The sequence below is a fragment of the Pseudorasbora parva genome, chromosome 14 (assembly GCF_024679245.1).
Source record: "Pseudorasbora parva isolate DD20220531a chromosome 14, ASM2467924v1, whole genome shotgun sequence".
NCBI lineage: Eukaryota > Metazoa > Chordata > Actinopteri > Cypriniformes > Gobionidae > Pseudorasbora > Pseudorasbora parva.
This window is the reverse complement of record NC_090185.1, coordinates 21,206,084-21,223,472: the sequence shown is the minus strand read 5'-3', so window position 1 is coordinate 21,223,472 and position 17,389 is coordinate 21,206,084. Positions and strand designations below refer to the sequence as shown.

General features: G+C 35.3%; 3 protein-coding genes across 8 annotated transcripts in view; all 3 read right to left on the bottom strand.

The window, feature by feature from the left end:
- The window catches only part of rab3b (RAB3B, member RAS oncogene family), an 8,153-nt gene extending 7,958 nt beyond the window's left edge, over window positions 1-195 (bottom strand). Inside the window, exon 1 of the mRNA XM_067415841.1 lies at window positions 1-195. This exon is cut by the window's left edge and continues 177 nt beyond it. The gene's annotated coding sequence lies outside the window, so the exon portion shown is untranslated.
- A 626-nt stretch (window positions 196-821) lies between these two features.
- Window positions 822-4,396, bottom strand: atpaf1 (ATP synthase mitochondrial F1 complex assembly factor 1). The gene is made up of 9 exons (XM_067415840.1): window positions 4,179-4,396; window positions 3,994-4,102; window positions 3,771-3,818; window positions 3,621-3,683; window positions 3,466-3,516; window positions 3,224-3,271; window positions 1,793-1,888; window positions 1,614-1,721; window positions 822-1,530 (listed from the first exon to the last, which is right to left on the bottom strand). The coding sequence occupies exons 1-9, from the start codon at window positions 4,385-4,387 to the stop codon at window positions 1,354-1,356; spliced, it is 909 nt and encodes a 302-aa protein (XP_067271941.1). The 5' UTR covers window positions 4,388-4,396; the 3' UTR covers window positions 822-1,353.
- Window positions 4,397-5,641: 1,245 nt separating this feature from the next.
- frem1b (Fras1 related extracellular matrix 1b) overlaps window positions 5,642-17,389 on the bottom strand; it is a 50,102-nt gene continuing 38,354 nt past the window's right edge. For all 6 annotated transcript variants that reach the window (XM_067415833.1, XM_067415835.1, XM_067415838.1 and 3 more), the window contains 12 exons: window positions 16,644-17,058; window positions 13,217-13,418; window positions 12,989-13,133; window positions 8,886-9,015; window positions 8,740-8,812; window positions 8,511-8,660; window positions 8,127-8,404; window positions 7,978-8,025; window positions 6,587-6,766; window positions 6,253-6,368; window positions 6,072-6,157; window positions 5,642-5,990 (listed from right to left, as the gene is read on the bottom strand). In XM_067415833.1, the coding sequence (XP_067271934.1) occupies window positions 5,794-5,990; window positions 6,072-6,157; window positions 6,253-6,368; window positions 6,587-6,766; window positions 7,978-8,025; window positions 8,127-8,404; window positions 8,511-8,660; window positions 8,740-8,812; window positions 8,886-9,015; window positions 12,989-13,133; window positions 13,217-13,418; window positions 16,644-17,058 (2,020 nt within the window). In that variant the 3' untranslated portion in view covers window positions 5,642-5,793. The remainder of the gene's footprint in view (window positions 5,991-6,071; window positions 6,158-6,252; window positions 6,369-6,586; window positions 6,767-7,977; window positions 8,026-8,126; window positions 8,405-8,510; window positions 8,661-8,739; window positions 8,813-8,885; window positions 9,016-12,988; window positions 13,134-13,216; window positions 13,419-16,643; window positions 17,059-17,389) is intronic.

Below are 17,389 nucleotides of genomic sequence, written 5' to 3'. Positions count from 1 at the left end.
ATCGGGTTTATTTGAAAGCGCGCTGTGTACAGTAGGGTGGGGCATCAGTGACAATTAACCGGCGTTTACAACGCTGTCGGTCTAATTCAGTGCGTAAGATAAACGATTAAAATCATCGTATAACAGACACACCTGTCACTAGAAAAATATAAAACCCAGGCACCAAATAAAATACATTTTAAAAGGTTCACATTTTACAAAAATGGTTTAAAATGATATCACTTTCAAGCAGCTTTTTCGATGTCGCGGAATTCGCGCGACTTTAGCGGAGTTTGTGGAAATTATTTCACCCTCACGCGCCGAACCTCACGATAGTGTGAAACTTATTGAAATTACATTCCTCAGAGTTAACTGCATTTCTCAAATCAAATAACAGCATATTATCATGCAGGATGTGTTATGATAAATATTCCGTTGTGTGAAGTTTTAAAGTCATTTTTTTAAAACAGTTATGACGCGACACGAGAAAGTTGTGCACCATATCAATACGCAGCACTCACAGCGACATTCGGTCAGGAACTACAACTTAGCGGAAGGATGACATTTCATCAATTAAAATCGTTTAAAATAACACGTGCGGACTTAATATTGACAATAAATAACAAATGCATTATAAAAGTAAAAAGGGGAGGCTATGTGTGAATACAATTGAGATTGAAGGGCAATGTAAAGCACTGCGAGCTAAAACCTCATACCGTTATTTAGCACAGCCAGTTCAAGTCAAACCTTTTTGAAACATTAGCAAACTTCTTACATCTAATAATAATCACCATAAGGTGATTTGGTTAAAAGTCATCAGCAAATTAAATGACAAAATAACACCCCTTGCATGTCACTTTATTTTTTTGTTTTCTAGTTTGAACAGGCCATAAGTTTTCAAAAAAATGTAAGGGTTACTGTAATGATATGCACAATAAAGAATTACCACTGCCAAAATGTTAAGTTTTATTATGAATAACACAACAAATGAAGTGGATCCATAAATGTAGTAAAGATTACTTTTTTGTGGGAAACATACAGTATCTATGGCATCTTAATTACATAAGCTTCCTTTTTTGTATTTTAAGCACAAAATAATCACAAAACCACAAGAGTACAGTATACTGTGCCATATTCTAATGGGGGCATTTAATGGGAGTCAAATGAGACCTACTCAGAATCTGCATACACAGTAGCAGATAATGATGACTGTTTGTTTGTTGATATTTCTATTTAACTCATAAATGCTAAAAGGCAGCACATATCTTCTTATCTGGCTGCATGGACTCTCACGGGACTCCATACATAGTTACAGAGCAATTCCTTCCCAAGGCAACAGTCCACATTAGGCAAGACCATATTAATGCCTTCGGATTAGTTTGTAGTGACTGCTGGTCCAATACCACTCTGTTCTAGTTCCGCTATCACAGACATGTGTTTAAACTCTTCTGGTTGGTGGTTGAAGTGCTCGACCAATCGGAAAGTCTCAAGCCGCTGAGATCCATAAAACAGCTGCACCTGATTGGCCAAGCACTGTGCCTGATGGACGGTCTGAAAGAGGTTTACAAAAAAAGTATTTGTTTTATATATTGTTATATTGTTTATATATTACTTAGTAACTTTATTTAACTCACCACAAATCTGATATCCATCTCAGCGGTCATCAGCACGATGCCTTTGTCCTTCTGCAGGTCGGTATAGTGGTATAAAATAAGTTGGCTGGGTGCATTTTCTCCCATAGTCTGAAACAGAAGCCATTTTAGTACCGCAGCCAGGGTGCAATTTACATTAAAAAGATTTAAAAATATAATACCTGAACATTGATTAAAGATGTGAAGTGCAGCTCAAGACCAGCCCACTGGCCAACAAAAAACTCATAGCCCTCCTTCTGGGGTAGAGCGTAGAGAAACTGTACAAAGATTGAATATTTAAAAAAAATAGACAAAAATCATTTCACTTTAAGAAGTGCTCTCTCACTGCATATCTAATCAACACTGACAAACAAATAAATATTTGAATCATCACTTAATGAGTCATTTAACCATGCATTATGTTTTTGGAAGGCTTTTGTCTTTCAAACACATTAAAATGGAAAAATTGACAAATTCATATTTACATGCAATGCAGGGATTCCTTATACCCCTTGAGATTTTAAGTTAGTAAGTTAATAATAAAATTAATAACTGCCTCTGGTGTCAGTTAATGGTTAGATTAACTAATAAGGTAAACTAATAAAATATATTTTTTAAACCTCTTTTAGAAATTTCTTTTCTATTTTTTATTTTAATTTGCCATTTTTACGATTAAATTACTAAATAGCTTTTCATTACTCACAACCCTGGGAAACCCAGATGTAATGTAATATTAAATGCTTTTCATGTTGTTGATAAAGAATGAAAAATATATTTTCTTTCTCTTTATATTTTTATATCAATATGGTACAAAATGACTATTCAAATCAATCAAAAGAAGGTTCTATTCAAAACAACACAAATTATGTCAAAAAAATAATCTAAAAGTAATCTGATTATATTACCTAAAAAGTTTAATGTAATGGATTAGGTTACCAACTACACTTTTGTCATGTAATTTGGAATCAATTTGTATAAGTCTTCTATCCAGCTCTGTTAGTAAGTAGGGATGGGAATCTGATAAAAAGACTTGTTAAAGTGATTTGTTTGGGAATATGACTATGCTGATGTCACTCGATGTTCGATTCAGTAAAACAAATGACTCATTAAAGTGAGCTACACTTCCTGAGCTATATGTTCGAATCACCAAAAAAAAAAAATATTAAAGAGATTTGTTTGTGAGGATTTATGAATGGAGAATTTACGATCGGAGGATTTATTAATGGTGGTGGAGCGACGCAACTGATGATCACATAATTGAGGTCGCTTCAAGCTGAGGACATGGAAAACAACCAGAGGGAAAACCGCAGTCTTGGCAACACAGTGCAGTTGAGTTTTGTTGACATTTGACAACTAATGTTATGCGTTGCTCTGGAGCAATATATATCAGAATATCAGACTGATATTCTGACTAGAATTGAGTATGATGACATCATAGGACGACATCAGGCTAGATATGACCAAGACAAACTGAAAAATCCTCACTCTTGAAATAATCTACTGCCACCAAGTGGCCATTTTGCAGGGTTTATTGTTTGCTGGCATGATATTTTACTTGAAAATCGAAAAACATGAGCATCACCTTTTCTGTTTCTGAGTGGTAAAATTCTTACCGTTGGGCAAGATTTTGCACGGCCAAAAATAATATCAAATGTTGAGCCCTATAATGAGGAATTACAAGGTTATTCATCTCTGGTGAAAACATTATAGACGTATAGAGAATTGTACAACTCATCACAATAGATTGAATTGCACTAAAATATAGCACCAAATTCTACATTAAAAACATTGATCTATTATCATTATTGCTCCAGAAGTTAATGAACTGATAAAGAGAACATATAACAGAACTTACTGGTATGATGGCACTGATCGTGTCTTTCTTTGAGAAGTACTGCATCCAAAGCTGCACAACAAAGTAAAGAGTTTGATTTTTTAAAAACATTATCATCACAAATTATTGTACAGTTAAGTGCAGACTACAAGTATCGTTCTATAAATTTTTATTACCTCTGAAATTTCAGATGCAGATTTCTCTTGAACCATATCAAGGTTAAGAATAGATCCTAATGTCTATAAATGAACAAAAAAGGTTGCAAATATTAAAAAACAAGCATCAAAAATCACACCATGAAATACTAATGAGGTTTGATTTCTTACTTTATCTTTAGTGAATCCCCCAGTTCCTGCTTTATCGCGTTCGTCCAACTAAGTTACAAATATAACAACATACGGTAAGCAAATGGTTTTGTATATTACGTAACATGTCTATACACAAATATGCGTTTAAATCATAACTAATTGTATTTGAACATATAATAAATTAGAAGAAAGTATTTTCACGTAATGCCTTCGTTTAACCAAATATGAATGTGCTCCTTACCTCTTTCTCCATGTACTTCACGAATTCTGCTTGTCTGGACTTTCCGAGGGGCTCCGCCTTCATCTCACTTCGCTTCTGTACTCGGGCTTTATATTCTTGAGGTTTTGCACTGACGTTACAGTAGTACAAATTAGATTAATGTATGTTTTATAAAGAAATCACATTACCATTTGACAGCTCCTCACCTGCGCAGTTTCCTGATCTTCTCTTCATATTTACTATAATACGGATTTTCCTCTAACTCCGGTTCTTTCTTTATGGAAAACGCCCTGAACTGAGATGGCACAAGTCCGGGAATCAGCGGTCGGATGCCAGTGGCCCTGACCGCCAACATCCCACGGTACAAACATGACATTTGTACCATGGCCGCCGCCATCTTATTCCCGTCCACCATCTATGAGTGTCCGGGCGGAACCACGTTTAATATATGCATTAAATATAGTAGTTCCTACCCTAGATTTTTTTATGTATCCTAACTTAAAACATATTTATAATGATAATTATTACCATACAACATTATATTATATATATATTTTTTTTTCATATTTTGGTTTCAACATCAAACAGGGACCTACATTAAAATGAAAAGGAACCATATTTCTTGGTTCTTGTTTTTGTTGTGTTTTTTATATAATTAAACGTATAAATAATATACCTAGTAATAAGTGTATGTATGTATGTATATATATATATATATATATATATATATATATATATATATATATATGTATATATATATATATATATATATATATATATATATATATATATATATATATATATATATATACACACACACACCAAATACAACAAAAACAAGAACCCATATGGTTCCTTTTCATTTTAATGTAGGTCCCTGTTTGATGTTGAAACCAAAATATGAAAATCAGGAATATTATATAATAGTATAAAATAAAAAACAAGTGTAATTTAAAATAGACAATATTGGTTTCTAATATCATTCAAATAATATGCTGATTTATTATCAATGTTGGAAACAGTTGTGTTGCTTATATATATATATATATATATATATATATATATATATATATATATATATATATATATATATATATATATATATATATATATATATATATATATAATTATTATTATTATTTATTTAAAGAAATTAACATTTTTTCTTCAGCAAGGATGTGTTAAATGGATAAAAAGTGATAGTACAGATTTATATTGTTAGAAAATATTTATATTTTGAACAAATGCTATTTTTTTAAACTTCTTATTCATCAATGTATCCTAAAAAGATATCAGAGGTTCCAAAAAATATTAAATTTGCAACATTGATAATAAATCATCGTATCAGAATGATTTCTGAAGGATCATGTGACACTGAAGACTGGAGTAATGGCTGATGAAAATTCAGCTTTGCATCACAGAAATAAACTTTATTTTAAAGTACCATTATTTATTTTAAATTATTTTATTTATATTTTAAATGGTAATAATATTTCACAATATTACTGTTTTTCTGTGTTTCTAATTAAATAAATGCATGCTTGATGAGCATAAGAGACTTCATAACAGCCTCTTTTTGTTATTAATTCACCAGTGAATTTTAAAAAACAAATATACAGTCCAAAAAAATAAACAACTCCATAAAAGGTTTTCATAAAAGGCTCCATAAAATGTTTTTGTAACAAATTTATTTGATATTGATCATTTGTATTTATTTTAATAACAGATCAAAGCATATCATTGTGAGCTGATTATTCAGCTCTTTGACTTCTTCAAAGTGTTTTGAATCATGAAAAAAGACCATTATAAATTAAATGTGTTTTAACTGATTTCTGCAGGTGCGGAACAAACGTATCTGTGTTCAGACCCATCAGTGCAACTTTCAGGAATCCATATCTTCTGGCTCTGAGCTAAAACACAGACAGTGCTCGTGTGGATCTCATGATCTTTCCTGAGTTTGGAGAACGTCAGCGGTTTTCCATCCGTCCAGGACCACTGCTTTGGACCCCCCATGAGCCCTGCACAATTATAAGGGACGGTTTACATTCAGTCCTTACAACAACAAAAAAGTATCTAGGAAAGACATCTCGTTTGCTTACCAATCCAGAACGATTGCTTTCCAGCAAAGTTCCATATCCACTTCATATCAGTCTTTGAGTGGATACTTGACAATTGACTTTCAAACCTAAATTAATGTCATAACATTAATATTTAGTGGTGGAGAAGGTAAATGCATATGTAGTAAGAACGCATGCATACATATATAGAGGTATAACATACAGCATGCAAGCATGTTGTGCGCTGCTCCAGCTAGCAATACCAGGCCCCAAAATATAACAGTTCCTCCGGTAGTGAGTCCAGCCATTAGGACAACCTATTCTAACAGACTTCTGAGACTTTAAAAAGAGAGGGAAAATGAAGCAACATTACTTTTGAGAAAGTTCAATAGAAACGTCAAATCTATATTGGCAGATAAGACATACAGTAGGACACAAAGTCAGAACAATATATAATATACAATGAAAGAAAAAAAAAATCCCATTAAATATTGCCATGTGATTTTCTTTCTGATTTAAAAATACACAACAGCCAATTCCCAGAGTAGGGATAATACCTTGTGTTGTAGCACTCCTGAATCAATGACAAAAGAATCTGACTCCCTCTGGGGAGTTTCGACTGATTCAGCGTCAGCAGCATATCCCGACCAGGTCCAGATGGGAGTGATCTCCAGTTCAGAGTGGACACGAGGTACTGCTGGCTTTTCCTCTACTCTCACTGGGATCAGACCATGGAACTAATGGATGACAGAATGAACATACCTTTTGAGTCCTGCACACGGCACATTATGATGCATGCAGGCATGTAAATACATATGTTACAAACAGCGCTGGAAAAAATTAAGAGACCGCTTAACATGGATTTCTCAATGTTAAGTGATCTCTTATTTTTTTTCAGAGCTGTATGTTAAATTATATTAAAATATAAAATGTTGTTGATAACATTATAAATACTGAAACCAACAGATATAACAGTATTAATAAATAATTCCAATTATTATTAATAATAAATAACACAGATAAACAAATAAATAAAACTAACAGAAAATGACACAACAACAAAATAAATAAACATTTTTTTTATAAAATGTAATAAGTTATATTACATTATATATAAATAGTATTAATAATTTTCTACATTCTGAAACCTATATACACACACACACACACACACACACACACACACACACACACACACACACACACACACACACACACACACACACACACACACACACACACACACACACACACACACACACTAACACACACACACACACACACACACACACACACACACACTGTATATACCAATAAATATTAATAAATAAATGATAAATGAATAAACAATGCCAATAAACAAATAAATAAAACTAACATAAAATGTACAATAATACTAGTACATAAATAATATGACAATGAAATAAATAAGTATTACTGACAAATAAATAATTATAAAATTATAATATACAGTAAATACATCATAAAAAGATTAAATAAGTATCACAACCAAATAAATACTAATAGCAAGAAATATCGCTAAGAAATAAATAATACAATTGAATACTTTTTTTTTTATAATACCACTACTATAATTACATACTATATAGACCAACCAATTAATAAATAAATACTACTGCATCATAATATTAAACTATTTTACTAAGAAATAAACAATGTAGGAAAACAAATAAAAATAAACACTAAGAATTAAATAAACAAAGAAATAAAGAAAACAAATATTTGATATGAATAAAAAAATACTACTTACACAAAAAATATGACAATGAAACAAAAACAACAAAATCTAATACTAAACAAGTAACACAAAAATAAATAACACTTATTTCTAAAAACATGAGTACAAATAATAAATAAATAAACAAACCATCTTGCATTTAATGAAGGACAAAATTGAAGGCTGAACAAAATAAAAATATAAACTTACTCTCCAAACTCTTTCTTGATTTCTGCTGTCCACCTCTGACAGATGTGCCTAAAACCACAATCATATAATATGACTAATAATAATAATATTATTATGATGTTAATACCACACTAGATATTAGATGAAGTAACTGTTGTAGCTGAGGTGACCTGGCTCGCTCTGTGTCTGTTTCTACCCAGGATCCTCAGCTGTCTTTGGCCTCTTTTGGCCTCGTGGTCCTGAGGTTCTCCCATGCCAAAATGGCTGAAGTGAGTGCGATATGGGACGTCCCCTCTCGGCGGATAGTTCTCCCAAAGGATTCCGCTCCTTGGGTCTGGAGTGTATTCCTCAAGCAGGGGTGGTTCAGGCTCTTGAACGTGCGGTGGGCTTTGGAAAGGATGTTGCTTCTCATCTTCTTCCACAACAAGGTCATCTGGATTACACTTCCCTGGAAGATGGAAATATTCTCAGGTTATATACACAGTATAAACAAAAAAGATCAGAATGTGAGCATATACTGTAGAACTATAAGATTTTAGAAGATTTCTTTCTACCATTTCTAGGATCCACAATCTCAACTGTAGCCTTGTTTCTCTGTCCCAAAACAGCGTTTTTGGGACTCTTCAAAACCACATCAAATTTTTCATGGTTCTCTTCTAGTCCATCGTCTTTGAGGAATATGTTCCACATTTTGACATGTACACCTAAACAAAAAGAGCACAGATTCAGTATATTCTCAAGATTCTTAAAATGAAAACAGCTGAAGTTTGAAGTGATAACCACCTGGATCAAACTGTATAAGACTGGCAGAACTGTGTGTGAAGTCTTTCCCGACTTTGGCTGTTCCCTCTTCCACCTGTAAGATTAAAGTATTCAATCAAACTCCATCTATGTAGGATAGTAATATTAGATAAAATAGTTTTCCGCACCTGTATACCGATGTACGCCGGATCTTTGCTGTTCCCACTGCGCACCACCTGCACAGCTAGAGAGCCTGCATTCTCACAAACACGATAACAGGAAGCAGACAGCTCCACACGAGACCACCTCAATTCCATCCTGTGGTGGCAGTCAAAAAAGCCAAAAATTACATTGGGACTGAAATGAGATAGGATTCCTGATCATAGTTTGCAAATGTGGAATGCAAGCGGTCAGCTGTCCTACTGAAAAATGTATAAATATGAAGTTTAATATTTATTTGAATTGTAATTTATTTTTTTGTATTTTTACTGTCATTTATTTTCTATTATTGTTAGTAGTATTTTATTATATTATATATTTATGGGTATATTATTAATTTTTGATTATTGTAATTTAAATATTATTTGTATTACACACACACACACACACACACGTTTGTTTTTGTGAAATGTGGGGGCATTCCATTGCCGTATTGGTTTTTATACTGTACAAACCGTATTTTCTATCCCCTTACACTGCCCCTACCCCTAAACCTACCCATCACAGGAAACATTCTGCATTTTTACTTTAAAAGAAAAAACTCATCCTGTATGATTTATAAGCATTTTGAAAAGTGGGGACATGGCCAATGTCCTTGTATTTCACCCTATCCTTGTAAGAAATGTGTCCTCATATTTCACAAAAACATGCCCACAAACACACACACGCATATACATATATAGATATGGAAGTGCTGGCTCTGATGGGTCAGTCTTAGTTCCCCACATGCATCAGTGAGCCTTGGCCGGTTCACCCGTTACTTCCTTGGGGCACTTTTGATAGATACTGACCACTTCACACTGGGAACACCCCACAAGAGCTGCAGTTTTGGTGAGGTTCTGACCCAGTCATCCAGCCATTACAATTTGATCCAGAAAATCACATTCTTATAAAATAAAACATATCAGTATAAAAGACACTTGTCCAAAACCTCAAACAGTCAGACTCCAAACTCCACTATGGCCAAAACCAAAGAGCTGTCAAAGGACACCAGAAACAAAATTGTAGACCTGAACTAGGCTGGAAAGACCGAATCTGCAATAGGTAAGCAACTTGGTGTGAAGAAATCAACTGTGGAAGCAATTATTAGAAAATGGAAGACATACAAGACCACTGATAATCTCCCTCGATCTAGGGCTAAACGCAAGATCCATGCATGGGGTCAAAATGATCACAAGAACTGTGAGGAATGACCTGCAGAGGGCTGGGACCAAAGTAACAAAGGCTACCATTAGTAACACACTACGCTACCAGGGACTCAAATCCTGAAATGCCAGACATGTCCCCCTGCTTAAGCCAGTACATGTCCAGGCCCATCTGAAGTTTGCTAGAGAGCATTTGGATGATCCAGAAGAGGATTGGGAGAATGTCATGTGGTCAGATGAAACCAAAATATAACTTTTTGGTAAAAAATCAACATGTCGTGTTTAAAGGAGAAAGAATGCTGAGTTCCACCATACATACTGTGTGTGAAGCATGGGGGTGGAAACATCATGCTTTGGGGCTGTTTTTATGCAAAGGGACAAGGCTGATCTGTGTAAAGTAAAGAATGAATGGGGCCATGTATCGTGAGATTTTGAGTAAAAACCTCCTTCCATTAGCAAGGTCATTGAAGATGAAACATGGCTGGGTCTTTCAGCATGACAATGATCCCAAACACACCGCTCGGGCAACGAAGGAGTGGCTTCGTAAGAAGCATTTCAAGGTCCTGGAGTCTCCAGATGTCAACCCTATAAAAAATCTTTGGGGGAAGGTAAAAATCCGTGTTGGCCAGCGACAGCCCCAAAACATCACTGCTCTAGAGGAGATCTGCATAGAGGAATGGGCCAAACTAAAAGCAACATTGTGTAAAAACCTTGAGGCGACTTACAGAAAACGTTTGACCTCTGTCATTTCCAACAAAGGGTATATAACAAAGTATTGAGATGAACTTTTGTTATTTACCAAATACAAATTTTCCACCATAATTTGCAAATAAATTCTTTAAAAAAATAGTTCAACTCATAGTTGAAGTGAACATATGATGAAAATTGCATGCCTCTCTAATCTTTTTAGTGGGAAGACTTGCACAATTAGCTGACTAAATACTTTTTTTGCCCCACACACACACACACACACACACACACACACACACACACACACACACACACAGAGAGTGAGGACAATAAGTATTTGAACACCCTGCTATTTTGCAAGTTCTCCAAATTTTTTCATGATTCTTGGAAATCATGGAGGGGTCTGAAATTGTCATCGTAGGTGCATGTCCATAGCCTAGAACGGCGGTCTTTCGAATCAGCTTTGACCGTGACTCTGGAAGACTTGGAGTTAAGCTTTTCTCTGAGAAAAGAACAATGAATGGCACTGAAGTCATTCTTAAAAAGGGAAGATGTGTTCTGAGTTTTGCCGACCGGACACAGCGAATGTTTAATCTATCAACGAGCTCCGCTTTACATTACTCTGGTTGGTTGTAGCGCTATCTAATTGCGTGCAGAGGGAGTTTGGAAGACATCCGTTTATCCCGCCCCTCAGATTGAGCCCTGTCAATGGTGAGTTTCCAGACCAAACATCTTGATGTGGGACTGGCTTGTGAGGCTAGCATGTCCACTGTGAGAGACATAATCTATAAAAAAAATCCAGAAATCACAATATATGATTTTTTTTTACTATTTATTTGTATGATACAGCTGCAAATAAGTATTTGAACACCTGTCTATCAGCTAGAATTCTGACCCTCAAAGACCTGCTAGTCTGCCTTTAAAATGTCCACCTCCACTCCATTTATTATCCTAAATTAGATGCACCTGTTTGAGGTCATTAGCTGCATGAAGACACCTGTCCATCCCATTCAATCAGTAAGAATCCAACTACTAACATGACCAAGACCAAAGATCTGTCTAAAGACACTAGAGACAAAATTGTACACCTCCACAAGGCTGGAAAGGGCTACAGGGAAATTGCCAAGCAGCTTGGTGAAAAAAGGTCCACTGTTGGAGCAATCATTAGAAAATGGAAGAAGCTAAACATGACTGTCAATCTCCCTCGGACTGGGGCTCCATGCAAGATCTCACCTCGTGGGGTCTCAATGATCCTAAGAAAGGTGAGAAATCACCTAAACACTAAACGTTTTTGGAGGAAGAAGAATGATGAGTACCATCCCAAGAACACCATCCCTACTGTGAAACATGGGGGTATTTTTCTGCACATGGGACAGGGTGACTGTACTGTAATAAGGAGAGGATGACCTGGGCCATGTATTGTGAGATTTTGGGGAACAACCTCCCTCTGTCAGTTAGAGCATTGAAGATGGGTCGAGGCTGGGTCTTCCAACATGACAATGACCCGAAGCACAGCCAGGATAACTAAGGAGTGGGTCTGTAAGAAGCATATCAAGGTTCTGGCATGGCCTAGCCAGTCTCCAGACCTAAACCCAATAGAGAATCTTTGGAGGGCGCTTACACTCTGTGTTTCTCAGCGACAGACCAGAAACCTGACTGATCTAGAGAAGATCTGAGTGGAGGAGTGGGCCAAAATCACTCCTGCAGTGTGAGCAAACCTGGTCACAAACTACAGGAAACGTTTGACCTCTGTTATTGCAAACAAAGGCTACTGTACCTCAGGTGTTCAAATATTTATTTGTAGCTGTATCATACAAATAAATAGTTAAAATAATCATATATTGTGATTTCTGGATTTTTTTTGGATAGATTATGTCTCTCACAGTGGACATGCACCTACGATGACAATTTCAGACCCCTCCATGATTTCTAAGTGGGAGAACTTGTAAAATCGCAGGGTGTTCAAATACTTATTTTCATATATATATATATATATATATATATCTTTTTTTAAAAGATGTACATGTGTAATTTAGTCTGTTTCTTGGACCTGCCCAATGTAAATATAAAATGCATTTTTCTCATTTTAGAAATACAGAAATATCAGTATTCATCTCTCCCTCTCTCTCTCTCTCTCTCTCTCTCTCACCTTTAACATTCAGTAACTGCACAGTCCGCGTAAAGAGAAATTTTTGTACTGATATCTAAACAAATGATTCACAAAAGAGGATATATACACTTCAGGAAGCATGGTGTTTCCTGCAGGGTCTGTGACTTGAAACTCAAAACTGTCTGCTGTCACTTCTATATCTGCAGGTATGACATAGCGCACTGCTTTCTGGTCCAAATCCTTCTGGGTAAAGCGTCCTTTGATATAGGAACCTATAACAGGAAGAAAATTAATTATAATCTGGACACAATCTGTGAATATTAATAAGACAGTCATCAGTGACCTGTGCACCTGCCTGTGAGGGCATTTTCAAGGTAACCGAAGTGTGGAGGCCTTGTGATTGTAAACTCTAGTGTGTCATCGGGACTGTCTGGATCTGAAGCTTTCAGTTCCTTGAAGGTGATATAGATGCCCTGTTTGCCATCTGGAAGATGCTCCACAGTACTTGGAATCCCTTTGTTTACAATACTGGGTGGTATCTTGTCCAATATCTCTATCTGTGAAGATATAATAGTTCAGTTTAGAGACCGGCCATTTAAACTGCATTCATGCTACAATACCACTAGAGGGTAGCATTACAGTATGCAAGCAATAATTTCACAGCCATTGCTTACTGTAGTACTTTAAATCTTGTACAAATGCTGTCAAGTGCATTTAATATTTCCTTATTTATTGATTTTTTTTAAATATTTTTTTTATACATAGGTTACTTAAATACATACATACCGGTATCTAATATATATATATATATATATATATATATATATATATATATATATATATATATATATATATATATATATATATATATATATTGTAACAGTATAACAAACATAATAAATAAATTGTAACAGTATTACAAACATAATAAATAAATAAATAATAAATAATAATTAAAACTATTTTTTGATTTGTAATTAACAGATGCAATTATAAATTAAATATAATACATATTATACATTATTTAGCGGAGGACCATAAAGGACCACCACTAGCTGTCACACTTTTTACTTCAACAATTATTGATCCGGTTTATTATTTTAATGTCACCATCAGTGTGTATTGGCTTTTCTCTCTGTCTACTGATTTTTACAAACCATTGTATTAACAAAAATTTCATAAATATCTAATATCTAGATTTGAAAAATAAAAGAATAATTGTTATTATTCTCTCTCTCTCTCTCTCTCTCTCTCTCACACACACACACACACACACACACACACACACACACACACACACACACACACACACACACACACACACACACACTTGCAATAATTACAATACAATAATTTAAAACTAATGGCATTCAATTAAAAACAGTACTCCACTTGTTTACTAAAAAAGCTATTTATAATGATAATGTTGATATTTTAGTTGAACAGGATGAACAGGATACACAGACAATGTTATAATTTAAGAGGGTTTAAAACCACTGCCATCAAAAACATATTTGTGTAATTTAACTTTTGAATAGCAACTCTTTCCTTAGCGATCACTAAAAATGGTTAAAAAAATATTAATGCGCAAAAAATTGGCACATTGGGCTTGTCACTCAGAAAAAGCATAACCCAATTTAAGGCGCCTTAAAACACAACGTATGCTATTGTTGTGTCGTATTAAGTGAGGGGTAGAATAGGTATATATATTATTTATTATGACCATCCGCATCCCGGTCCCAGGGGTCGTGCGGTTAGACGCACGCGCCGCATTTTTGCCCAAGTAAACAATACGCGACAGCGCGCTCCCGTGGGGTGCGAACAAAGTTTTCGGCTGATTCACCTGTGCAGTTTTCTCTCGGTAGCAAAGAGCTGCTGGATGTGCTGGCCAGCGCGTTTGCCGCCTCGCTGACCGCTTCAACGGAATATTAAATTGTGTGGCTCGAGAGAGCGACGCTATGCCATGAACGGCTCCGGACCTGCACGAGCACCTGGCCATCAAAGCCTCTCGGTTTAACATTCAATACAACAGGGGACGGATTGTTAACCCGTTGCTCTCCTGCTGGGATCAGTGGTTTGTGTACAAGCCGTTAATGTGACAGTTATGTTAACTAGGATACACGAAAGAAATAGTTTTCCTCACAGAAAAGTCATGACAGAAGTTGTACGGTAAACGATTACGTGGTACTAGCCTCATAATTCTTTCATTTATTATGATTTTAAAGAAAAACTTGTATAAGAAATAAGTGTTTTGTGGCTTTAACCCTTTCATGCATATAGGTCACTAGGGGAGGTCGCTATTAGAAAGGCATTTTCTTGCATATGCATGGGTTTTGATGGCATAGTTGCACATCAACCTCTACATTGACCCTTGTGCGTTATCGTCCTATATACACATTGCTATCAAGTGGCAAGCTGTTGTATATATTAATCCCCTAAAAAAACAACAAGGTGGTCAATGGGCAGTCATAAATGCCAAGTTGCTCCAAAATATCAATCAATTTCTTTCATCCTAGACACTTGCAGGTAAAAATATTTAAGCATCAAGCAATATCTAATGAGTCATGTCACAGATACATTTTCCAAGTGTTGATTTTAGATTGGGAGAAAAAAAATCATACTATTACAGTGACTGTTGTTTTTGAAAATACTTAAAGTAACCTTTTTTAACGTAAATTATTGTTTTTGTGTTATTAGAATATAATTTACATTAACATAAAAAGTAACGTGACTACGTAATGCATGTTACTTGTAATGTGTTACTTTATTCCTTACATCAAAAAGTAATCTGATTATGTTATGCATGTTACTTGTAATGTGTCACCCCCAACACTGCTCATTTCAGATGACATTTGAAAATCTTAAAAAAATATATCCAATAAATGAATGCATTTTCAAATCTTTATTTTTATGCCCTACGAGCATTAAAAACACATGAGGGGAAAATCCTGACTGAGGTTATCATATTTCATGCATGAAAGGGTTAAAGGCACAATATGTAAGATTTTTGTAATACAATATCCCAAACCCACTAGAACAGTGTTATATACTTTGGTAACTTTACAATTTTAAAAAGCAATTTTAACCAGGACACGGGCGTGTTCTGCGTCGCCTATTAATGACATCATACATCGTTACCCTTGATTTCTGTTTTATTTTGTAGAAACAGCAAAGACGCTTTAATATATAATGTGTTTTATTAGACAAGTGGAAAACTAATACATGCATCAACAGAAAGCAGCGCTGCGTTACCCCACATACGCATGAGCGGAAGAAGCGGAAGTGCAGCATAATAAAAGCTACGCGAAATCAAGATGTCATCAAGCTACACCTTTATTTTGAATGAGCGACCTCTAGCAGCAAAAATTACATATTGTGGCTTTAAGCCCAATTTCATTAGGTGCACTTTTCACGTTATGAGCTACAAACATTTAAAATGAGGTTCTTGTCAGAGAAAAAGAAAACAAAATATTAATGACTTTTTTTGTCCAATCAGATGCTCCCTAGAATTAGAAAGCTCCTCCCCTTTATGCTACCTGCAATCACTTCTATGGTATTTTGAAGTAAGCTATGGCTGTGTCCAAAATAGTGCCCTATTTAAGGGTACAGGATGCAATTTTGGACACAGCCTATCTTTACCATGTACATTTTTTTGTAAGAGGTTGCAGTAAAAATCTGTATTTTAAAAAAAAGTTGTATAGGTGTACATGTTTACATATTTTAGAGTACTTCCCAGTTTTTATTTCTATTGGTTGTGGTAGAATGAATAATAAACAGCCTACCTGTATGGTAAAAAGAATGGGTTTATTCTTCAGCTGTCCATACTCCAAATAACCTGCGTTAGTTCCATCAGTAGGCTGAAAGGTGAACCTATCGATCTTAGCTCGTCCATTTAGATGATGATAGGCTAGATCCATGTTGTTGATGTCCAGTTGTGTGAAATGAGGCTTAGAGATTGGTAAACCTTTCAAGAGCAACTTTCCATACTGTGGGCTTTGAATAATGAAGTAGGTGAGATTCTCCAGAGCCGTGTCTGGATCAGTCAGTTTCAGGTCATTAGAGGAAATGGTCTTCATAGAGTTCTCTGTGAGTTCAAGGCCTTTGTTGATACTCAGGGTTGGTGGGATACGGTCTCTGTGTTCCACAGTGAAAAGAATAGTACCGCTTCTGGATGCCACACCGTTGGTAATGACAAAGCTGCATGAGAGAACATATTTTGCATCATAAAAGCGATAGAACAATTTCTGATAAATGCAGTTTATTGAGGGTATAATCCTTTTGTCACATTGCTTATTGTGCAGTTTTATTAAAACCATTGCAAGCCAGTCGCATCGAACATAACCTTAAACCATAGTAAAATCACGGTAACACACAGCCTCTCATGCTTTCTCCCTTTATTCTAAGGTCTTGTCAGTTTTACAGCATGTTGAGCCGTTACTCGTAGGGATGCACGATATTGGATTTTGGCCGATATGCCGAATTTTTTCAGCGGATTTTGGCCGATGCCGATATATGTTTATTTTTTCCC